This window comes from Pyxicephalus adspersus, chromosome 1 (assembly GCF_032062135.1).
Source record: "Pyxicephalus adspersus chromosome 1, UCB_Pads_2.0, whole genome shotgun sequence".
Classification (NCBI taxonomy): domain Eukaryota; kingdom Metazoa; phylum Chordata; class Amphibia; order Anura; family Pyxicephalidae; genus Pyxicephalus; species Pyxicephalus adspersus.
The window spans coordinates 15,331,654-15,358,236 of record NC_092858.1 but is presented as its reverse complement, the minus strand read 5'-3'; the positions used below and the strand labels follow the sequence as shown (position 1 = coordinate 15,358,236).

The 26,583-nt window shown below is 39.0% G+C and overlaps 1 protein-coding gene across 1 annotated transcript in view; it reads left to right on the top strand.

Annotated features, from left to right (window-relative positions):
- MAML2 (mastermind like transcriptional coactivator 2) overlaps positions 1–26,583 on the top strand; it is a 102,674-nt gene that overhangs the window by 41,710 nt on the left and 34,381 nt on the right. Inside the window, exon 3 of the mRNA XM_072402833.1 lies at positions 17,309–18,679. Coding sequence (XP_072258934.1) covers positions 17,309–18,679 — 1,371 coding nt within the window. The remainder of the gene's footprint in view (positions 1–17,308; positions 18,680–26,583) is intronic.

The window sequence follows — 26,583 nt, the reverse complement described above, 5'->3', positions numbered from 1 at the left end:
ACTCCCTGTATAGTGGAGGTTCGTCAATGTAGTAAATGTAAAAGTGTCCCTTCCAGGGTTCTCCTATAATAAACATTTGCGGGAGACCTAAAGTCACGTGATGAAGATGTCCCTTTAGGAAAACTATTTTGTCAGTTCTGGGACTCTCTCAATCCCGCAGGACAGCACTGCCCGCCCATCCTGTACATGGTGTAAAACTGCCATTGCCATAATGAAGCCGTGAATCACTCTGGGTGTGAGGACAGTGGAGGTTGATGCCTCTTATCACCCTGGAGCAATATTTGGAAATTTCTGTATGTTTTACAACATCTGAATTTACTGTGATCGTTGTTTTAGTTTTGAATCAGTATTTCTGAAGCTGGCTCTGCTACCTTTTTTAGCGCACGTTTGCTGTCATTGGTAAAGCTGTTACATTGTGATGCTTTGGAAGTTTTTACTCCTAATATAATTACAAATTCCTGAAATACCAGCATCCAAAAACCACCACCATACAACATAGTAAAAATATTCTGGAAGGCTGTATTTTTGATACTAATAGAAATACTGCTAAAAAATGCCAATCTTGAACTTCAGCCAAGTGACTTTGCCTAGTTTACAAAGTCTGCTGCATGCTGGAGAAAGCATTTCCTCAGTCTCTTCTCCCACAATCAAATTGCAATATTGTAACTTGACAGAAAGGAAAAAATAAAGAGGCTGTAGCAGGGGCTGATCTTTGTCAGATATTTGGAATAATTGCCATAACAATATAATTTTGTATATCAACATTTAAATGAAGGATATAAGCATTATAACAACCATATAATTTTTTTTTCATGTGGAAATTTATATTGTCATGAACATATTCATTTACAGCATCAACTATATATTTCGGTATTAGAGCATGCTCAGTTTAGGGCCACTGAGGGCCTGTGGTCCCTGAAATGGCACTTCCTAAGTGAGACGAGATCCTCGTTTGTCTTTATGTTTTGGAATTTCTGACCCCATATCGTAAACGCGAGGTCTGAAATATGGGGTACATATAACCATAAGGATCCTCTGTAAAGCCAGAAAATCAGGTTTGTACAACACACACTTTAGGAGATATGAGGGATGAAACATCATGCCTCCAGCTACCTAACAACTTTCTATATTTCATCCCCTATATCTCCTAGGAACCCTATATACAGAGGATCCATATGGCTAAAAGCACCACAAATTTCTTCCCACTAGTCCTTGAGGGACATAGGCAGACACAGCTGTATCAATGCACATTTCTACTAAAAGGGTAAAAGGCAAAAACCCGAGGGGTAGCATGATCAGATAAAACACTGGCAGCTTGCATGTATTTATTCATCATAATATACAGCAACAGTATCACTTGTTTAAAAAAATTAAATTCTAACCACTTCCTGTGTTCCCTGGCCATCATGGACATGCCCCTTAGGGCCAAATCATCATCTCATGGTCCAGTGACATTGATAGAAAACTACTTGAATAAAGGTATGTATCATATAAATTAAAAAGGATAGGAGACCAAGGTTGAGGGGATAAAAATGGTGTCTAGTGAACCTGGTAAATTTGCAAAATGTATCTAGTGTGATATTTCCCCACCTCCTAGATTGTAAGCTCTTTGGGGCAGGGTCCTCCTCATTTGCAGCCTCTGTTTAATGTACAGCACTGCGCAGTATGTTTGCGCTATAAAAATCCTGTTTAATAATAGTAATAATAATAAAGTACAACTATAAAATGTATATACTGCCGCAGTCCGGGACTTGGGGTTTAGTTCACCGGGACTGTACTATGAAATCCCACCCTGTCTGGCTGTCAACAGGAAGCTCAAGCAAAGCTGGTCAACACAATCACATGACAAAAATTGGGGGATTTTCTGTAAAGATTAGGCAACAATCCTTAGCAAATACTGAATTAAAGTTTTCACACAAAGGTTGTTAATCACAAAGTTATGAGTCAGCACCTTTGTATGAAGCACATAGAGATTTTATATGATACTTGCTGAATATTGTTGCCCAATCTTTAGAAAAAACCCTGGTTCTTGGCAGAAGATCCCAATGGGCAATTGTACAAAATCATTTTAACCCTCGATCTGCTGCATATTGTTCCTTAACAACTCTTGCCTTGAAAATATATTTTATTTTAATGTATTTACTACAAAGCAATATCTTTTTTATAATATTGGGAGTAATTTACCAAGGTCAATAATTAACTTGCAGGGGTTAATTCTGTTAGCTTAGTAAATGTAGTGAAAATTCACTTTGCAAAAAAATACTCAAACACGTTCAGGAAAATTTAAAAAAGTAATCCTTGCACTTGCAATTGGATAGTTGAATCAACAGAGCTTTATCTAATGTTCTAAAATATGTGAAATATCTCCTGCCAGGGAATAATTCACTGTTCTTGGTGAACAACCATTATTCCTTCATTTAGAAAATCAACCCCAACATGCAAACATTATTAAAATTATTATTAAACAGTATTTATATAGCCCCAACATATTATTCAGCGTTGTACATTAAATAGGTTGATTTATTAAAGGAATTTAGGCTGTTCATGTAGCAAAGGATTATTCCCTGGTAATGGATTTTTCTCTTAGTTTAGTAAACTAGATAAAGCTCCGCTTTTATGTGCAAGGAAGATTGGTAATAGTTTACTTTGCATAAAATACCTAATCATGGATCGTTGATATCAGCAGCACTTCATCTTTTTTTAGTAAGCTAGGTAAAATATTTATTGGGATAATTCACTTTGCTATGTGAACAGTCTATATTGCTTTAGTAAATCAACCCCACAATAAGGCTGATTTACCAAAGGAATATAAGCTGTTCACATAGCAAAGTAAATTATCCCCTGCCAATGAATACTTCACCTACCTTAGTAAATGAGATGAAGCTCTGCTGACTTTACCCATTTATATGCAAGTATAACGCTGTTTTATTTTAAAAGTACGTGATTGAATATTCTTTGTGAAGCAAATTATCACTTGCAAAGTGATCATTTGGTAAGTGGACATCCTGAATTCCGTTAATAATGTACACACATCAGATGATTCTTGTCCATTTTCTCGCCTCAGGGTTGATATCAGATGAGAATCTGACATGTGTACAGCAGCCGTCCAACATCATTCATGGATCTGTCCTGGCAGATCCATGAACAACGAGAGACCGCAATGAAAGTGAAGGGGAGAGAGCGCAGAGGGGTGACGCTCACTTGTTCTTCCCTCCTCTCCTCCCTCAATAGAGCAGAACAGTGCTGTATATACAACGCTCGCTCATTCATCTTTCACTCTTTTTTCATTGGAATGATCCTTTCCAACAACAGAAATCTAACGTGTGTACACAGCCTTAATCAACCCAAACACAGGTAGTCCCTGAGTTAAGGACATCTGATATATGGACGACTCCTAGATACGAACGAACGGGGCTTTCCTGCTCGTTCATTAATGTGCAGGACAGAGGTTGATAGGGGGGCAGTTCGCATGACTTGCAGAAGACGTGTTTTGCTGTTCTGCAACCTCTTGTAACTCTTTAATGACCAAAGACAAACCCTGCAGTTGTTTCTTTCTGCATATCAAAGCACAGCTTGCTCCAGAAGTTAATGAATGTCTAGGCTCCATAAAGTTTTTTTTTTTGCTTTGTTAGTGATTAACTCACAGTGAGGATTTTATACAGTAATTGACACCACGCTGCCTAATAATATGTTGAGACAAACATCTGTCCTAATTGCATTTGAAATAATGTACCTGTTCCAACTTACATACAAATATAGCTTATACAGTTCCCATCTTGTATGTAGCCCGGGGACTACCTGTATACCACAATAAATGTGATCAGAAAGCCAAAATCTCCTAAAAATGACATTCTCCTAAACAACACACGCTAAACATAGATTATCTCCACATTTTCTTGTTCTGCTCATGTACTACAAATGAATAGTGACATGAGAAACTCAAGGTTTGTAAAATAAGACAATTACACCCAAATGTCTGTGGTTTTATGTATATTACAAAGAATAATCCACCCCTGAGTGCATTGCATGCTGCTGTACTGCAGATATGGCTCCAACAATGAATTTATTAAAATGTAAAAAAAGCTCCATTGAGGTTCGTTGAGGCTAAACCACAAACTACAAAGTCATTGTTGATAGAAGAGGTTAGCAGATCGTGAGAGAATGGAGAGGCAAGTAATGATTTGTTTATTTGATATAGTGTAACGCACAGCACACTGTTCCAGAGGTAGAACACTGGCCCTGGATACTGAAGCTGTGTGTTACGACTTGCTTACTTTATTATAAACCATTTCCACTGACACAGAAGGGGGTCTGTGTGTGGGGTGACTGCATTGGGTACAGGCAGAAAAACTTCAAAATCATATTGATTGCTTTTTTATATCTTTCTTTGATATTCTAAATCAAACTTTATATCCCAGTCTGCAGCTGTTAATAATTCTAAAAGTTTCAAAAAGATTCCAGCTTTACTTATTTGTGGGACATTGCTAATAAATTAATGTTTAGGGATCACAGCTTTTCTTATAATACAACACTGGAACCAACCGTATAATGGATACAGGCAAATTCTCTTTTTGAGTACATTATAAATCTTGTGATTTATAGAACAGAAGCAAGTAAGGATGTGCAATGGAGTTTTCAAATCTTTTAATGTAAATAAATATCCTGGAGAGGAGAATGTTTTTTTTTTCTGATCAGGGTTGGCTACTTACTTTCCAGCAGGCCTTACATGTAAAGAAAAAGTCTGTTTTCCTTATAGCCCCTAGCCCAGTGTTTCTCAACCAGGGTGCCTCGGGAGGTTGCTGGAGGTGCCTTGAACAATGAGAAGTTTGTGACTCTTAGGTCAGCTTAACTGACATCAATAATCTTTTTGGCTATTGGTAAGGGTGCGTGCTTAATGTCACTGATCTAGAAGAATTATAGAGGTGAGAAGCATTTTGCTGCTGAATCTGCCACTGCAGTATGGTACTGTTGTACAAGTGCATGTACTGCACTCTCTTCATGACATATTTCAGTTCTTTGTGCTAGGAAACCTGATTTTTGTTCAGATCAGTTCAGGTGCAAAGTCCGTAACAAATAATATGAATGCTACTACTAGGCCTGGTAGTGGTAGTCATCTTGGCAGAGAAGCAGGGCTTTGCGTTCTCTTGTCTCAGTTGTCCCCCTTAACCTGTTCACCCCAGGAGAATGAATGAAGCAGGAACATGGGATCCCTGCACTGCAGGTCTTCAGATACAGTTTTCACTACAGCATAAAAAACAGGAAACTGCACAAAAGGGAAATTTGGTCAAATGTCAAGTTTAACCCCAGAGCACCTAACACAAGCAGACTGAGGCGGCAGTAACCTGGATGTGCATTGTGTGGGTATACAGCTATCCGACTACAGAACAGAAGTGCACAGAAAGTGCACTGCTATTTTTCAAGACCATTCCAGCTTACATCTCAGTATCAACACAGTCATTCTTTAAGGAGTGCCAATATAAACCATTGCTTTTAGGTATTCTGACAATTACTTTTGCTTAGAGTGTGATCTATGACTAACCATGACTTATTTGTGCCAGTTTAGCCAAAAGAGCATGTGTGAAATCACGTATAAATGGGCTCTGCATTGGCATTCCTATTCTTGCCAAAAATGTTAGGTAGCGTTAAGGTCAACAGCATTCCAATTTATGCCAATCATGTTAAGTACGGTTAAGGACGGGGCTCTGTGGAGGTCACTCGTGTTCCTCCTCACCAAACTCATCATTTTACTTATGCCTTTTTTTCTGTAGGTGAGAGAATTATATGGAGGAGAATTTCTTTAGGGAACAGAAAGGCTTGGAACAGCCTTCAGTCTGATGTAAAGAATGAGGAGTTCCTATGTAATTATAGGTTTGAGTGATGAGCAGGAAGGAAATATATTTCACAGATCACATTGTAAATGTTGAACTCTTATCTCGTCAGAAACGATAGATCATATGGGGTCATGAAGAAGAGAATGAATGTTTGTTTTGAAGAAAAAGGCAAAATATATATTAATGGCAGATTAAATAGGAGGTTTGATGACACATACACTTAAACATTAGAGAAAAAAAATCCTCAAATATTACCAGTAAACTCCTAAAATATAGGTTTATACCTCTGAAATTTAAAATTATGATAAATGTGTGTCTGCATTTTGTGCTACCTGCAGAGAAATGGAATGGAATGCCAATGCTAGCTGACACATGGGGGTAACAGAGGCTTCAAAGTCTAATATAGACAATTTCTGTTAGTTACAGATAATGTAGGTAAAGGTTACAATCAGTCTCCTGTTATTTTTTGCTATCTGTGTACCCTACAAAATTTCTCCTCACCTCCCAGAGACAAACAAAAAGTTTAGGGAAGTTTAGGGAACTTCCCTGTTAGTTGTTCCTGGAACTTCCTGTTTTGATAAGACTGGACTGGTGAGAAATCTCCTATGATGGAACATGAGCTGCAAAAAACATTTTTTTCAGAAAAAAAGAGTTAGATATGTATTCCTTTCTGTATCCTCCTGTCCTGCCCTTTTTTTCACAGGCAAAGGGCAAAAGGAGAAATTTCCCGAATGAAAACATGATCAGCAATAAGATTCTTTCTTAAACTGGAAAAAAATGTAAGCATGGAATTGGTATTGGGGGGGTCACTATAGAAAAATACCAGCTGGTATTTTAGTGTCTCCTTGTGCATATAATTGGCAGCTATCTTGGATCAATAGGCCGCACAGGAACTGTAGTATGCACTGCCTGGCCAAAAAAACAATCACAAATTCTAATATTTCCTTGGAGCGCCTTCAGCTTTGATTACAACACAAATTCACTGTGTTATTGTTTCAATAAGCTAATCAAATGTCACAACATTTATTTCTGTCCAGAGTTGCATTCATTTTTCAACAAGATCTTGTATTGATGATGGGAGAGTTGGACCGGAGTAAAGTTTTCTTCAGCATATCCCAAAGATTCTCCATGGGGTTAAGGTCTGGACTCTGGTGGCCAATCCTTGTGTCAAAATAATGTCTCATGCTCCCTGACCACTCTTTAGCAATTTGTGCCCAATGAATCCTGGCATTACCATCTTGGAATATACCTCTGTCATCACGCGCAATCCACTGATGGAAAAAAACAGGTCATTCATATATATTCAGGTAATAACCTCAACCTCATTGTGTGGGCTTTAATAGTGCTGAGCCCCAATCCAACCAACTGATGCCACCCCAGCCTATTTATTCCAGGTGGTGACTTTTTTTGACCAGGCGGTTTATTTTCAGATATTTCCAATTCTGGGCTGGCACAGGATATTTGTTCTGGTGTTATTAGCCTCCTGGCACTACATCAGGTTTAGTTGGCATTTCAAGCCCTATTGAGTCTTCAGTTAAAATCAGCCTTATATGTACTAGTAGCATCAAACCATTGAGCCGTGCCGTCTTGCAGATGATTCTCTTTCTAAAGCAACCACAGCCTTAGGGTACGTACACATGCATCAGATGATTCTAGGCAGATTCACGGCCCACAAACAATCGTAATTAAAATGAAGGAAAGAGAGTGGGGTGCCGCTCATTGGCACTTCCCCCTCCCCTCTCCATAGAGCAGAACGGGGCTGTATGTACATCGCTCGTTCATGCATCGTGCAGTCTTTTGTATATCCTTTCCAGTGACAATTATTGCACGTGTGTACCCAGCCTAAGAAGCCTTTCCTGGGTGGTGATTGGTTATGTTAGCGAGGAAGTTGAACCTTTGATAATAAAGTAATAAGGATCAGTGTGGGGCATAGAAGTTCCCTCTCTGGTTACCTTGTGGTGTCTTCCATTAGGGTGTTGATTTAATTTCAGATTTTAATTTGGCAGATTCACCTTGCTTAGTTATGTGAGCTTCCATGTTGTCTGTTGAGCACCATGTGCAAGAGGCATTATTGGGCCCTCAAAATGAATAAATTACCAAGTAAAAACCTGTTAATTCTGCATAAATGTAGGTGAAGGTTAAGCTTTTTGTGATGCCTGAACTCCCTCATAGCTTATTTTATGCATCTGGAGTAAGTCATCGAGCATCCCCTCCACATGACTAGGTCCTAATTGCACAAAGGGTCACATTCTAATTTTATTCTTCCAAAACAAATTCAATTTTACCTGAAAGTACACTTTAACCACTGCATTTTTCCCGTTTTGTAAAAAATCCCTATTGTCATGCAGAGATTTAGATCTATCATTTTATGCACACGCTCACTGAACTTTGGAACTCCATCCACGAATGTTTCCTTGAATAGTGATTAACACTAGCATGGATCTGGCACAGCAATTTAATTGCTGCTATTATTTTATTGCCCAGTGAAACCTCTTCAATCTCTGCTCCAAAACCACTTCCTCAATCATCCAGTGATGTGAATACAGCAGATCTGGCCCAGTGACTCCGTGTGTGATGCACGCCGTTCACTCAGTCCGGTTTAGCAGACTATAACGCTGAAGAGAAGTGATGATTATGATATATTTAAAGACCAACCAGAAGTTATCTCACCTACTTTGGAATTCCAAGGAAAGAGGGCCACCATGAGAGCAGATATTATCTGATGTGTCAGATTTGGGTGGAAATATACTTTAATTTAGCTTTTTTAGGTTTGACAACTAGTCAAGTCCGGCTCCTGCCAGCTGTTGAGCAATCCCTATGTTGAACTTTGAACAGTTATAAAAATTTACCATTTAGTCCTGTTGTTCATTATATATAAAATATATTTGGGCAAAATAACACAAAACACATATGCAGTAAATCTTTGCAACATATGTGCATTGCTATTGTGCTTTGTCTGTGTGTTGTCAGCTTACCACAGGACATTGGGAACTTCTGACAACTCAACAGGCATTGGTCTACATTTGCAGTATTTGTGAAAGTTATAAAAATGTCAATGTGTTGCAGTAATGTTTCTTCCTATCAGCCAGTTGGGGCCCATGTCATTGGAAAGGAAAGGGTTCAGAGCCAGTTGATTGCTAGGCAATATATACACTGATAATGTCACGTTGACATTAAAAAAACAAAAAACTTACTTCAATGCATTATACAAATATAAAAATAAAATTAAAGTCAGGTTCCATCATGATGATCTCTGCTCCAGCTATCCTGCTAATTTGGTAATTTTCCTCTAACCAATTGTTGGATCACCAGTCATAGAGGGGCAGTTCAAACACAAGGAAGCAAAATTCTGCCTCTGCCAAGATGATTGCCTTCACAGAGATGTTTTGATACTATAGTAAGTGGCATGAGAACTTTACCTATGATCCTTAAATCTCAAAAGGAGCCAAACATTCTTCACAGCTCAATGGATCTTGTGAGGAACCTCAATAGTACCCCAACTTGAGGTCCCAAACTATATTCCAACAAACAGATAAAGAAATGAACACCAAAATACTTCGTCCAACAGCAACAAATGTAGCCAACATGTTTGGTTGGTCAAGAAAACTCCTCGTTTAGGCTTTTACAGAGCAAGAGAGAGAGCAGAACAAGGTATGGTAAGTCGGTAATGGGGAAAATATAGGGAGCCCACAGGCTTTTTGGTAACTCGTCTTCTGGCACAGCTTCCAAGGCTCAGGTTTACTTTAACTAAACCATATACCGGTATAAACACCCAGAGTCCATTTATAAATAGGTATAAAAACATAATTGTTGGTTATCCCTATAACAAATGACTTATTGTTTAAGCAGCTCATGGAACTAATGACATAAGATAGCATTCTATGAGATAAGTTTTGCCAATATTGCTGTGTTCCTGCATTAGTTGTATGCTAGAAGTATCTCCGTCCTGCTTGGTGAGTCCTCCAATAGATGAATGCACCATACTCTGTCCAAGCTCTGTGATTCTTCAGTGAATTCCTGATTCAGTAATCCCAGTTCCGCTGTATAATGCTCTACCCTCTCACATATTCATTTTCGTGTGGTTAGTTAAAGAAAATTTCTGCTTGTGGCATCTTTGTTGTGGTTCCGAGCAAAGTAGATCTTACATAGTAATTTATTGTAACATGTGTAATACACGTGTAAAATACATTAAAAATGCATTTAAAACACCACACTACAATTGCAATGCGTGAAAATTGCAGAAATGCAATGTGTATACAAAAAGGTCCAGTGGGGATTTTTTGTGCTGCCCACCAATTTAGACACCAAAGTTCAATTTTTGGGAATACACGATCAGATAGGTCATTATTGCAGAAAGGGACAGGCGATGTCCCGTCTGCAATAATCCCTCCTACCTGCCCTATCACTCTGGCAAAAAGCTGACCTGTGAATGCACAGCTTTGGTTGCCTGCCTACCCAGCAATCCCAGCTTCCCATGCACATGCTGGGAATGAATAAATTTGCATGTGCCTACTCGGCCATTCCATCAAAGAGGCCAAAGATCATTTTCAGGAAGAGAAGAAAGAAGAAGATGGCGGCGCCTTGTAAGAGAACAGGAACAGGTATTAGAAGCCTAGTTTTGCTTTAAGGATAGCATTTTGAATGCTAATTCATTTTGCAGACCTTGGCTATAAGATACCAGGAACAGAAACTTCTGCAGTTTTTATGAGACACTCATGAATAAAATGCAACTGAATAAAGCTCATATGCGAAAACTGTTTATGGGAGCAATGCCTCATAGCACCCTATTGGTCAAATCTAGCGAGAATAAATTCTGTTTGGTTGTTATAAGAAAAAAAGAAACCTTCAATGCAGCTTCTGAACTTTCTGAATTTAGCTACTCCAGGAAAAGATAATTCCCTAACCAATTCCTACTCCTTTATCCTTAGATGTAATAGTACTTCCCTCTTCTGGGAGTGTCTAATTACTTTCTGTGCCGGCACAGCTCCTTCGCCCCTCCCTTCACCTTTCTACATAACATTTTATCGAGCTGCTAGACGGGGATGAAATGGGAATACTATGTTGTGGCAGCTCTGATTCTGCAGGAGTTGCAAATATCACCCAAGGTATGTGCTATGTACCCAAGGTAGGCATTAAATGAGTGGTCTGGCAACAGGTTGTTATATTATGGGAAGTGGTAACTCCCAGCCTGGGCTGGTTAGGGGAGCATTAGAGTATGTTGAAAAAACTTTTGCAACCATTCTACTGCGCTATTTTCCTTGGGTTCAGTGAGCAATCGCCAGTCTTCTGGTCACCTCCTAGATCTGACTGTATATGGCTGGTTATTCTGATTTATGTGATCTCAGCTCTGATAAACTGTAGAAAGAATTCCTGAGAGATGAGGACAATTTAAAAATAGAAGTAACCTTTAGAAACAATTATTTGGGCCATTAAAGTCACACAAAGTATACACAGGAACTAAAAGTCTGGATTATTCCTCTGTACTGGCTATTACATCTGCATGGCCTGGGGGGTTGTGTTTTCAGTGCTGGGATGTTGACCAGTTTCTCTGTGTTTGCCAACAAGTTTTTATACTGGAACAAATAATATTGCTGACACACACACTTATCCAGTCCTGGAGAGCTCTATGGCACAAGGCATTATTCCTAATTACAAAAACACATGAGAGCTTCACAAAATACTCCTTATGTATTGTTTCTGAGTCTGCTGTACAAAGAGAGAGTACAAACAGTGGCGTGCTGACCTACGGACAGAGAGTCCTCACAATTAGGGTCACACATGTGCTTCCCCTAAACACATGTGCATGATGTCACCCTTCTCTACAGGCTTCACCTCTTATCCACGATTGAGTCTTCTAAATATTAAGGGCTACGTTATTATAAATCCCCCACTTCCCTTTACAAAAATGTGAAATACAAACACAGTAATGAATTATGGTGATCACAGTAGCAGCCATTTATTTTGCTAGAAAGGATGGTCACCAAATCACATAATGTGGTTCTCAGAGTATGGCTTGGGGGACCATTGGTATTGTTTTACGTGGGTTAGGGTAATAACACTGTGCTTCATATTTCAGTAAGGTTGGAAGCTTTCTGACAACAGAAACCCAATTAACCGGCTAAATGGTTTCTTGTATACCTTCTAAATACCATGCAACTACCTATCTTGTATGAGAAGGCAGAATGTAAGTTTCTAATTCACCAGCCTTGGAGGACCATGCAAAGGCAAGCAGATATGTAACTTTATAAGCTTTACCTTTCCACCCCTTGTTGATGTTGCTTTTTGCCACAGTATCTTTGGTGAGAATGGTCCTTTTGATTAAAGTTAAATTACCCTATTTAATGGTTATTATATAATTTATCGCGCCTATAATTTTATAGCTGAGACCATAATATAGGTAGTTTAAAAATAAGCAAAAATTTCCGGCCACATGATCACTAAAAAATACCAGGACATTTTCACTCCCTGCTGTGTCCTCCTACACAATCCTATAGCTGGTCAATTGGTGGTGTGACGTGGGGAGTACATATAAATATATTGTAGGAAAAATAAACAATTATCATCATTTAAACAGGATTTTTTATTTCTTGCGTCCAGTGTCCAATGGTGATTATTTTGCTGTAAAGTTTTTAATGGGATTTTATAGGGAACAGTTTCATATATGCTCACTTTTTTATTATTTGCACAATTTGGCTCTCTTACTAAAATGTCTTCTTGTCGCTCCATTCCTGATGCTTCCATCTTCTCAGTTTCCTTCCATGATCAAAAGCCTTAAGAAAATATGCAAGCAATATCATAAAAATACAAAAAAAAAACTTCATTATTCATTATAAATATTCATGGTAAATAAAACAGATGAAAAAGAAAGCAGAAAAATATTAAAGCAGTGTTTCTCAGCTAGGATTCCTCCAGAGGTTGATAGGGGTTCCTTGAGCAATGAGCAGGTCGGTTACCGCTGACACCAATAATCTTTTTGGCTATCTGTAAGGGTGACATTCTTCTCACTGGTCACCAAAGTAAGCATTCTTCCCACTGGCCACCAAAGTAAGGCATTCATCCCACTGGCCACCAAAGTAAGGCATTCTTCCCACTGACCACCAAAGTAAGGCATTCTTCCGACTGGCCACCAAAGTAAAGCATTCTTCCCACTGACCACCACACCAATGTACTGTGAGCTGTGAATATATTAATATTAGTAATGGTGAAGACCTGAAACAGTTCCTCCATGTTAGAAATGTTTGACAAACAGTGAGTTAAGGTTTAAAAGTGATTTATGAACTAGTTAGGGATTATTAGTGTTGACTAGGGGTTAGTAAGGTGATAAATAGGAATGCAATACATGACTTTGTAAGGCACCTTTAAACGATGTGATTTTATTTATATGATCTACATATGTTGTAGTTACTACAATAAAGCAATTTCTTGCTCTTTGTTTGAAAGAGTCATTTGACACGCAGATTGGCTTTTACAAGCATTGAGCAATCCATGATTGAAGTGATTAGTCAGGAGCACGTAGGGGTGTGTACGTGAGCTCATGCACAGTGCCCATTGTAACCTAGGGCTCTATTTTTAAAACAGGGAATCAGACATTTCCTCAAACATTCACTGGTGGGAATCTTTCATCTCTATGTGTTTCAATAACAGTAATTGATTCCCACCTAGGATTGTTTGAGGGAATGTCAGAATCCCTGTTTTATGAATAGAGCCCCTATTGTCTTCTATGTCTGAGAAACGTCTAATGGTTCAGGTGCTATAATAACTTATGTTCTGAAACGTAATTTCCCTTTAAGACCTTTTTCTACACCATGTTGAATATTGCAACATCCAGATAAAAAAAACAACACAGAAGCTGTTAATCAAGGACCCAATTTAATTGTTCATGCCATTGCCAAAATTGAAATGTGCTTTCACTCTTTTCACAGCCCTCCAGATGTCCAGATAGGCTGTAAAATACACAGCTGGCAACAGACGATCATAGATCATGAAATAGATTAGAACACTGCTAAATATGTCCTCCCCGGATTACACCAAGAAAGGTGGCTAGCCATCTGATTAATTAGAAAAGACAATTGCAACATGCAGATCATGTGTCTGAGAATCACATAATGGCCTCCTGCTTTATGCTTTGCAGCAAGGCCTGTTCAAAACATATGTACTGCGTCAGGAGACTGCCAACAAAAAATCAACACTTAGCATGCTGATCTGCAGATCATGGTAACAAATGGCAACCAACTCTCAAACTTCCCTTGTATTCTGCACTAGAAAAATTAAAACCTAAATGTTGCTTTCAGTCACTGCCCACAAGGGTTACTGGTGCTCTTTTCTTGTTGTGGAATTAACGCGTTCCGTATAAAGCTATAATTTTTTCCACCATTTAATTTTTTTGTGGTTTGTGTACTATTGGGGAAAATTTTCTATACTTCCTGTTATAAAGAAGCAACAATAGGTTAGTGGAAATCTTTCAAAATAAGAAGAATTATCTTCTTAGGTAGAGATTTCCCATTGCCTTTCAACTCTTCATTTGAGTAACAATGCTCACCAGTAGAAAAAACGGGGTAAATCTCCCAGAAGTCAATACAAATTTACAGAGCAAGTTGTGTGGTGTTGTTATTTCTAGGGACTAATTAAACGTTTCTGGGAATGAGTAAAGGGTATCATTACTCATTCACTATAAAGAGGGGTGGATATCTGAGGCTTCTTTAATATAGGGGGCTTCTGGATTCCAAATAAACTCCAGACCCCCACAAAACAGGGTTACCTGTGAGAATGAGGCCTTCTGCCCCAATGATGGCCTATGCGCCCTAGGTGGGGGGGTCTAGTTTTTTTCAAGAGGGACGGAAGCAACGGGATTCCAGCTGAATGCCCCATTTCCTATCCTGGAAGCCATCCCAAGGGTTTGGTTTCAATATTAGAGATGACTTCAAACCGTTTTATTTAGGCTTTAGGCAATCTATAAACACCTTTACAGTCATTTGTAGTTATATAAACATTTGCAAAATCCTCCAAAAAAATGGACATTTTTGGATGCCTAGCTATGGACAATAGGTACCTGGGAGCAGTAAACTCTGTGTTTTTGTACCATTAAACTGAGCCATAATGCAAATAATAATAAAAAGAAATAAAAAGTGTCACGGGCAGTACTTTACTGGGTTGTTGCACGTGAACTCATATGGCTATAATCACCTGAACCCTGACATTTGCCTCAATTACATCCACTTCTTACAAGATCTTACAAGCAGAGCTCTGCTTTCATTCTTTTCGCCACATTTAGTTTCTGAATTCCCACTTTGCCATGACGGCATCAGAGAGCATTTTTCATCTCACAGTGCTGATATCAGATTACGACTTGAGTTCTCATAGATGAAAGTATTGCCAACAGAGCCTGCACAATTCATTTCCAGAGGCTGCTGCTGCTTTCTTCAGAAATATCATTATCTGAGCTGAAAAGAGAATGTAATGGGCAATATAAACCTAAGGTGACTGTGATACCTGTAGCAACCCATGGGTCTATGGTTGTCCTTGTACAGCATGCTAGAAATGGAACATGAATCCGGTTGCTTAGGGCTATGGCCGCTACACATTAGCACTTAGGGACGATTCTGATTAACCAGTTAGTTAAGGAGAATGGGAGTTTCATGACAGGATGAAGCTCTGAAAGTTTTAGGTTGGATTCTGGGGATGGTAAGTTTTTGTATCTGATGATACATGAGAAAGTTATTAAGTCAACAGGCCATTCATTAAAATTATCTGTTTTGTAAGAGACCAAGCGAGAGTTCACAGGAGGCTCCAGATCAGCCTCAAACTTTGTAACATGGGGGGACCCTTGAAATAACATTCAGGTGTTCAGGGAACCCCTGCTAGAATTACTATATACACAGCTTACAGTATACTAGCATGGTGGACAGTGGGAAAATGTCATCCTTACAAAAAGCCAAAACGATTATTGGTGTCATTTAAACTGACCTGAGAGGCAATTTCCCATTGTTTCAGAAACCCCCAGCAATCTCTAGAGGAATCTAGAGTTAAGAAACACAACTCCAGACAAAAGCTAAATATTCATCTAAAATAATTGTATGAGAAAATTTGTAATTCTATTCAGCCAGTCTTCTGTTTGAGGCACCCAAACCAGGCAGTGCAGCCAGGTTGATGTTCTGATATGTTTCTGGTCAAGGAATACCTTCCACCAATTAGTAACTGTATAAAGAAGTAAAAGCACCCTCATGAGGCAATTCTTCTATTTCTGCCTCTATCTCTATCAGTTTGTCCACCTTGTTTTGCTGACAGCAATGTTTAAGGCAGAAAAGTGTTATTTTGCTTTGAACACTGATTCTCTCCCATAGTAAACATAATTGTTACAAAGTGCAGATAAGAACAGATTGGTATGTCTATGGCAGGGGTGTCGAACTCTGGCCCACGGGCCAAATATGGCCCACAACGTTCTTTTTTTTTGACCTCCAAAGGAATCCTAAAAATAAATTGCAGCTGGCCTGCCGCTGCATTGAAATAGCGCCGCTATTACAGTCGGAATTGTAGTAGTGGCATCACTCGCATCTAAAGACCAGCGGCCTCTCTGTCTATGCGTGGCCCCACATTGGACTGTTTTATAGACGCAGGGAATTGTATTAGCAGTGCTATTTCAGTGAAAAGGGAGTTCCAGCCACTCATAACAATAAGCCCCACATTGGACTGTTTTCTTGACGCAGGGAATTGTAGTAGCGGTGCTATTTTAGTTTCAAGTTTGGCCCGTGACTGTGTATTTGAATTTGACACCCCTGGTCTAGGGTAATTACATGTAAAAATAAAAATTATATATTTTTTTTTGGTAATACTGTCTTGCAAAAGTTGTATTACATATCTGTGTAATCTTTAGACAAAAGGCAATTAAATAAGAATACATTTTATTAATAAAAAAAAAAAGACATTCACATTTTTGTGTTTTTTTTTTTTTCATAACTGATGGAAATCAGAGGTAACACCTTTGATCTACAAACAAGTGAAATAAAAACTATACCCAATTGTATAGCAGACTTTTGATAGCTGCTTATGCTTTGCAATGCATTGCAGTTCAGTAATTGCCTGTAATGATGGCAAATGTAGAAGTGAAGGTTATAGGTGATAATGTACATCTCAGAAACATTGTTGACAATTTTTAGGATGTCTCCTACATTTGAAATGCTAATGTGGTTAAAGAATATGTAACTACGGTAATTTGTATTTTTTTATCTTTAATTTAAGCAATAGTCCAGAGTATTCACATGTATACTGGCCATTTCAGAGAGAGCAGAATTGCTGATGCTCACCTTTAAGGTACAATTTAGGTCTCTAGATGAGAATGGCTAAAAATGTGATCTGTACCAATGCAACTGATAGTCAGGACTGCAGATAGGAAACTCTCTTTTAGACTTGGCAAAGTTCATGCTGATGGTACACTTAGTATGCTTTATTTGCTAACATACATTTTGTCTTGTTTTTGTTAGCTTCAAGGTTCATTAAAGAGGAGACTCGTGGTGAATGTATCTCCAACCAACAACAAGAGATCAAATGGCGTCTTGGATAATTCCTTTCTTGACTTTAAGAAAGTTCGAACCAGTGACTGCTTATCAGCTGGGCAGAATGTATATCATAGAGTTGATGGGATGAACCATTCAGTTAATGGACTCTTAGCAATGGAGCAAGGCATTCATAGAAAAAACAGCAATGCAGCAAGTAACTGTGAGGCCAATGATTTGTTTAACTCAACATTAAAAGGTATAAAGAAGGAACCTGGGGAAAGTCTACCATGTGGCAAAAACATTGACCATCGGATATCCCATGAAAACTCATTTAGGTATGGAGATGACTCTGGAGAGCAGCTTATGGATCCAGAACTCCAAGAATTGTTCAGTGAATTCACTTATATTTCTGTGCCACCAATGAGTGATCTGGAACTTCAGAATATGATAAATATAACAATTAAGCAAGATGAACCATTTAACATAGACATTGATCAGCATAATCAAAGAAACCTATCAATATCTGCGCCATTAGACAAGGTCATTAAAACCGAATATTCGCAGTGTCTGAATCAAACACGGGTTGGATCTCCACAAATTAGGCCCTCATCTACAGGCCCAACTTTTTCTATGTCTGGTTCCCCTTTGACATCTTCTCCTAGTGCTCTCCCCAGTCAAGGCCAGTCGCAAACAGCTTCATGTTCAAACCGTCTGAGTAATTGGCAGGAGCTGTCTCACGCCCAACAATTGAAACAGATAGCTGCCAATCGGCAACATACTTTAATACAGCAACAGCAAACTAATCCATCAACAAGCTGGGCCAGTGGACCAACCACAGGACAGTCATCAAGACAGTATGGGATGGAGAAAGTCCCTAGCCCATTTCGGCAGCAGCAGTTAAGTCCTCACGGTAGCTCAATGAGTGGAGCTTCTGTAAGTGGAAATCAGCCAAAAACAGTAAATAGCTACCTCTATAAAAATAACTCCAGTGTCCAGAATGCCTCACTTGATATGATAAAACCTCAAGAATCTAACAAGAACTCTGTCAATTCCAATCATTTGCCAGAGGAACATCACCACGGCCTTACAAAACCTCTGTTTCACTACAGCCCTGAGCAAACTAACCAACAGGTGTCTTCGAGTTTGGTGCCACAGAGTAAACCAATGTTACCATTTCCACAGCAGCAGAATTCTACCACACCACAGCAACATGAACAAGTACAGCAGGTCAATTCCTTGACTGCCAATCAAGCACTTCCTAGGTCAGGAGGATTCCAGCAAAAGATGATGATGTCAAAGATGCAGCAAAATCAGCAAATGCCTGGACTGCAGTATCCAAATGTACATCAGCAACAGGTAATGTGAACAGACATTACTCAAATTTTTATTTCACTTGTGTTTAGATTGGATCTTTTTTTTGTCTGTGGCCCCTTCTCTTTAGCATGAGAAAGCTGTGCAGGTTTTATACAATAAAAAAAAACATTTTTCAAAACAGAATAGGAACTTACTGTACCTTCTTTAGGCTGAGCCAGCAAATTATTAATGGCTATTTGGTCCCATTCGTTCTCCTCATTATATGGTTGGTCTGTGTCCAGCTCCTATTTATTACTGTCTGTTCTAAACTCTGTGTCTTATGTAAGCTGATCTAATAGTCAGAGGTTGGAATAAATAAGACTTGGGCAATCCTAAAAGTAAACCTTGCAATTAAAATGCAAATTCTTCTTTTTTTGCTGGATCATGTTTTACAAAAGAAGCATAAAAATATTCTGCAAGTAGCAGGATAGTACACTTACCTTTCCCAAAGCTTCTGTCCACAACACCTAGCTAAGAATGATCTTTCTTTTAGAGAGGTGTGGGAAATGCAAAGCACTCCAAAGCTCAAGGAGAAAATGCTCCCAGCACTGGAGTGTCTACCATTTCCAGGGGTCTCTCTTTCTTCAGCACAGAATCTGGAGAAGAGGTAAGTGTATTATTTTTTTATAGTTTTCAGCTGCAAACTGTTTTATTTCCTGAACAAATATTTTGGCCATGTTTCAAAAGCTGAATGGAAGCATTGAGACAGCACCCCAAAAGGAACCTACAGACTCCTTCCCTTTTTTACACCCACAGTAGTGAAGATTTTCAACATGGGATCCCCACTTTTTTTATTTTGTTTAAAAATGATCCTACCCAACAAGATACCTTGCCTGTATTACTCACCATTAAAACAGTAAAGTAAAGGATATATTTGATCGAATGGTTTATTTGTATTTATTTTCTCTCCCGGCACCAGCTAACTCTAGCCTGGGATGACCCATTACAGGGACACTGCAGGTCTTTTGCCAGTGTTCCCCACATGATAATTTTAAGTAAATAAAAGCAACTCTTCATTTATTCCTGGGCTTAGTATTTTTCCATATCGTAGTAGCAGTGGTGTCGGAGCGCTGGAATAGCTGGGTTGCAGGCGGGTCACAGTCACTCTAATTTACATTGGCAGTGGTATGTGGGAAAGCTTGCACAGAGCTCGACTGTGTTATATTTTGCCTGAGATTTGACTTTCCTGAGAGCAACATTCAACAGATCCACATAAAAACGAGAGCGCGGGAGCCAGCGAGAACACACACATCTGTGGAAATCTTATTAATGCTCCATGGTCATGCCTGGGGCTACCCAGCCACCCCCCTTTCTCCAGAGTGACTCATATTTATTCCATATCAAATATACATACATATTCACGATGCTCATATGTTTCAGTCAGGGCTCCTTAAAACCATTTACACCGGCCTCATTTCTAACAGCTGCAGCAGGTTTTCCCAGACTTCAGTCAGTCGTGTACCATCTTGTTTATTTCCTCTGTTTATAAAGGATTAACATGTTACAGGTCTAACAAAGAACATTGATCCATTCACTTCACCTAAATCTGCTCCAACTCCTAATGTTCCCACCACAGTATTGGGACGGTTTGGTGGGGAGCCAATTGGGTAAATGTTTTTGGGTGGAAATCAGAGGACATAAAGTATCCCCAGACAGAACCTACAAACTTTGTGCAAACTGTGTTTCTCAATCCCTGGATCCCTAGGGTTCCTCCAGAGGTTGTTGGGGTTTTCATAAACAATTAGCAATCTGTGCCTCTTAGGTCAGTTTAAATGACACCAATTATGTTTTGGTTTTCTCTATGGATGGTGGTCTTCCCATTGGCTAGCAATGCCAGAGTAGGCGATCTTCCTACTGACCATCATATTAATGTACTGTGAGCTGCAGATATAGCAAATTACAGCAGAGGTTCTCTGAAGTCCTGAAAGTTATTTTAAGGGTTCCCCCATGGTAAAGAAAAGGTTCAGGTACTCTATCCTTTTTTTCCCCTTAAGTTAACTACAATAAAATAAAAAATAATAAAAGGTAAAGATTTCCGTTTGGGGGAAAGAAGTCTTTATATCACACCACGTTTCTGTTGTATACTTATTGATTTAATAGATTTTTAGAATGGGACTTGCATAATAGTTGCTTACATAATATTATACCAAAATTTATAATAAAAAAAAAATTTCTATACAATTGTATTGTGCTCATACAAAAGTTTGAAAAACATACGGAACATTTGTAAATATCAATATTTCCTTGCTGAAGTATATGGACAAAAAATATTTAAAAAAAGGTTAAAAAGGCCGCTGTGGGCTAAAAACCCAGAAGCCAGAGCTAAAAGGCCTTAGTGCTAACTGTTTAGCCATTTATTGTATCCACCATTGCAAACTTAAAGCCCAGTTGAAATTTCAGTTTAAATATATTCCAGGGGCATCAAACAAAAAGGTGTGCATTCGTATAGTTAGTTCAAACACCTACTGCCTGAATAGAAAAGCCTTCTCCCTTTCAGCCACTGCATGGGACACCTCTGACACGTCCTCTAGTGCTGCAACTCTCCATTCCTCATGGATGATGACCTTTGTTGATTGCAGAGTCATTGGTCTGGTATGGGGGGAGTTGGACCTTTGCAGTGAGACTGCTGCTTTTACAGAGTGTAAGGTTGCTGCACTGCAGCTGCTGGCACAGCACAGGCTTTCTTCTAAGGATGTGGCTACATTAGGAAAAAATGAAAAACTCTGTAGGACATTAATCATGTTTTTTAAGTACCCGGAATGTATTTAGTTCATTTAAATAATATTTGTACTTTCAAACAAAATACGTTTACATATACAGATACTTATTGTGATACCAATAAATTCCAGAAGCAACAGCAACATCCTTTGATTGAATCCAGTTACCCTATAGAGTGTGTGAATGGGCCCACATCTGCCTGGAAACACTGGTGACTCCATTAGTATGAATGTGTGGAGATAGGGGAGACAGGATATCTGTATTATCTTTAAAACTGAAGATTCATCTAGGCTTTAAAGATAATTAATATTTTTGTGAATACGTTTATTCACTTTTACATATTTATAACTATCAAAGGATGCTTTTAATCTAGTAAATTAGACTATTGCAGCTTATTTGCCCTCTTCCAGTCCACAATCTGTTAATCAATATTCCCCTGCACAATGCCTTGTGAAAAAATATCAGTGGCCAACAGATTAACTTCTGCTGGACTCTGCCAATGGCAGCCAAGGTTTCCACTGAACACTGATAGCAATTGGAGTGATTTAGGATTATGTGATCATTATACTAACTCTGAGATAGTGATCACATGCAGGCGTTGACATAAATCTTCAGCCTGCAGATGAATACTGCCACCTACAGGCTCCAGTGTTCATCCACCATCTGTTTAATATTTAAATTGTCAAATACAATTGCACCATAAAAAATAATAACAATAAAAGAAGCAAATACAAAATAATGAAGGAAAATATACAATGCTGATAAGTCTGTTTTAATGTATCCAGATCATTGTATGGTTATTAGTCTACTAGATACACAATATTGTTTGCACTATAAAAAAAAAAAAAAAAATAAAAACAAACAAGCACCACATTATATAGACAAGTGCTGGTCCAGCAAAACTGCTTTTTATATTTTCCTTTTGGATAGGAAAGGATTAGTTAGGATTACCAGTGGTCTGGTTTATAATGCAGTCCAGGGCTCTGTCAAAGAGATTTTCTCCCTCAGTTACTGTCATGGTCATAATGTTTTCAGACAACAAAAATAAAGGGGAGGAGGTCCAACATTCTATCGCTTTTCAATACCAAAAAATGATTTCTGTCTGTGTGTCTGTTGGAGATTTATCTATCACTTCCTATCATCAGGACAGGATGTGAGTGGAAATATATATTATGCAGCCCCAGTCATGTGACCGGTGTCCTGCACTTCCTGCCATTTTTTTTTCTATTCATTAAAACAAATGTGGTGTTACTGTTGTGCCCAATGAAAGTCAAGCACAAAGCACATTTGTGCTTTTTATGCCAGAGTAGTTTTTTAATCAGTGGTATAACCAGGATTAGACTAGACCAGGGGTCAGCAACCTTTACTATCAAAAGAGCCATTTTGCCTCCTCTTCCACTAAAGAAAAATAGTCTGGAGCCGCAAAACATAACACAGTTTATAAACTTTTAAAAGTTTTAATATTTTTTTAATTTTACCTGTTACAACAAGTGTGCATGTGTAGGCCTACTTTGAAATAAATTAAACACTGAACTATGCCCCTAGAAGCCTCCAGCTTCTAATGTATCATCCTGTTACATTAGCTGGAGGCTTCTAACGTAACAGGGTAGATTATTTTGATGGGCAGAGTTCTTTACTTTCTGACGATGCCTTAGCGATTCAATTGTAGGTGGTGTTAGCCATAAGTGTCCCCCACTTTCACCTCTATTTTGGTCACCTGTACCGCCTCCCCCCCGTTCCAGAGAAATTGGGGTTCAGATGCTAGATGCTTCCAGCAATGTGTAACAGGGTAGATTTTTTTGATAGGCAGTTTTTATGAATTTTTAGGAGGTGTTAGCCACAGGTGTCCCGTACTTGCACCTCAAATTTTTTTCACCTGTACCCCCGTTTCCAGATAAATTGGGGTTTAGGTGCTAGAAGCCTCCAACAATGTGTAACAGGGTAGGGGTTTTTTGATGGGTGGAGTTTTTAGGAGGTGTTAGCCACAGGTGTCCCCACTTGCACCTCTAATTTTGTTCACCTGTACCCCCTTCCTGTTCCATTGAAATTGGGGTTCAGGTGCCTCCAGCAATGTGTAACGGTAGATTTTTTTGATGGGCAGAGTTCTTTATGTTCTGATGATAGCCTAACAATTAAATTTTAGGGGGTGTTAGTCACAGGTGTCCCCCACTTGCACCTACATTTTTGGTTTTGTACATCTCCCCATTCCAGAGGAATTGGGGTTCAAAGGAGGGGGATGTCATTGTACACACCCATTTGTACACGCCGCAGTGTCTTGGGAGGAAGGGGATCCCCCATCAGAGATCTCCCCGCGGCAGCCGAAGGGAGCCACAACAAGGAGGCTGAAGAGCCGCAGGTTGCAGACCCCTGGACTAGACCATTGCTTCATATATTCTCCTCCCCATATGAATTACCAAGTGTGCATCCTGTAAGTCCTGCAGGTCATACTCTGAAATAACAGAAGTCTGAGTTTTCAATTGCTGGTGGCAAGTATTCCCATATTTGATAAAAGAAAACATAAAGCAAGAGAGGCAGGAAAAGTGTCTGCTGGAAGATACAAAGGAGGGTACTGCATCATGCATGGCATGGGAGATTGCATAGGCAGAGAGGCACGTACCAAAATACTGGGAGGGAAGTTTATTCAATTCTCTATTTTTTGCTTCTTAATAATTGTAAGAGATGATTGTCAATAACTTGTCACCAGAATTACTCCCCATGGACTGTAATAGGGGAATTATCAAAAATGCACTCCATAGTGGGTGCACATGTCAAATAATGGGATGTAAAGATGGCATGAAGTGATTTCTTGGAACAGCAGTCCAATGGGCTGACACTTAGGCTACGTATACACGTCAGATGAATCTCGTCCAATAATCCTCAGGGCTGATATGACATGAGAATCTGGTGTGTGTACAGCGCTGGTTGTTCGTCATTCATGGATCCGTCCTGGCGGATCCACGAATGACCATAATGAAAGTGAAGGGGAGAGAGCGCAGCGTTGCCGCTCTGTTGATCTCCCCCTTTCCCTCTCCATAGAGCAGAACGGTGCTGTATGTACAGCTCTCAGTCATGCATCTTTCAGTCGTTTACCATTAAAAAGGATTGGGAAAGTTCCTTTCCAACAACAGTTATTGCACATGTGTACGCAGCCTTACTTGTCCAATGAGGGGGCTTTTATTGGTTACTGACACTGCAGTCAGACAGAAGAAAGCAGGAGGGGGCTCAGAAATTCAAGCAACCATAACAAAGGGAAAATATTATCAGGTGACCAGAAAAATAGCTCCTCTGCTCCCCTCTACTATTTCCAGCTAGTAAAAGTGTAGATCAAAATGTCTTTATTTATTTTTTTAAAAAAGAAAAGATTTAGAACCCTTGCCATGTTTTTATTGTATTCCTTTGGGGAAATTTCCCCTCACTTCCTTCTGCAGTGACTTGGAGTCAGACCACGGGATATTATGAAAAATCTCATCAATGGGAATAAAAGTGGCAACAAAAACATTTTTATATAATGGGCAATGGTTAGAACCTTTATGATTTTTTTTATTGCTGTGTGTCTTTTTCTGTCCTGTCCTTGTTTTAATGTCACAGAGTTTTCAAAAGGACATCAAATAATTTCTAATTCTTTATCAATCGCTTCTAAAAACCTAAGTAGATTTGGGTTCAACTCAGTTGTGATTACATTGACTTTCGTTTACTATGCTGCAAAACTTAAGATAAAGTATATGGTATGTATTGTAGCTTTTGTTGTGCAGAGTGGTGAATGAAAGAACGCAGTTTTCTAAAACTTTAGGTCTGCCACGAAGGAATTCCATTAAGGACTGCAGATGTTCAGGAAGTAGCAGGTCAAATTAAATCAATACTGCGAGAGGGGTGACATTTATATATAAGCAAAGAATTTGGAAAATGTATAGGGCAAGGGTAAGAGAACAATGTACTGCAGATCTCCAGATAGGACAGTAAATTAATGATCTGCAAATTGCCATTCACTACAAGGATTATCAGCCAGTATGTGTTCAACAATCCACAAATTATAATAAGTTTGGTCAACCATAGACAAATATCTTCCCAAGGTTGATGGACAGGGACTCTTATAATCATATTGTTGTTCCAGTACAGGGACTTGTTACGCTTCTTGTTACTGCCTACAGCAGACTTTCTCTACATTTGTAACATGGAAGAAAAAAGAAGAAAAATTTAATGTCTTCAGGAAACTCCTTTTATGATTACTATATCCACAGCTCACAGTACAATAGCATGGTGGCCAGTGGAAAGAATGTCACCCTAAAGAAAAAAGATCATCTGTCACTCATAACCTTGTCACACGCACAGCTCCAAGACTTTTCTAGAGCTGCCCCGACTCTCTGGAATGGTCATCCTATGTGGCTTGCTCCTACTTGCTCCTTTAAAAGTCCTCAAAGCCCATCTTTTCAAACTTGCCTAGCCATCTTCTTCTGTCTCCTAAACCGTCACTACTTCCCACCACTCTATATCCCCCATCCTTTTGTGTTCTACTTCTTCCACCTCCTGGATTGTAAGCTCTTCAGGGCAGGGTCCTCTCCTCCTCATTTTTCACTGTCTGTATCTGTCTGTCATTTGTAACCTCTTTTTAATGTACAGCGCTGCTTAATATGTTGGCGCTATATAAATACTAATAACAATACTTGTACTGGCATTAGGGCATATCACCAGACCTAAGTGTTTATATCCTTGTTTGAATGGGAAAAAGAACATTTCAGTTTAATAACCTGTGTCACTTAAACTGACTCAAAAAGCAAAAAATTCTCATTGCTCACGGAACTCCTAGCAAGCTCTAGAGGAACCCTGGGGATGAAGGGAACCTTGGTTGAGAAACGCTGACCTATCCCTTTTCTGCAAGATTGCGTGCAAGATTTTTATGATAGAAAATCTACTTGTATCATGAGTGCTGGCAAAGGACTGTGCTATCCATTATTTAAATGTTTTAATGTTTTTGCAATAATAAATAACCCCGTCAATAAAGTATAGAACCCAACAGTCCCTGAATGCTTGATGATTTCCTCTATACAAATAACTAATCCAAAGTGTCTATCTTAGCAGGGGTCCTCTGGCTTGGGGCCCATTACACTTATGTGTACATGTTGAAGGACCTTGAATTATGTGTCAGCACACATTGCCTATTCAATTTTAGGGGCCTTTAGCACGCACCAGAA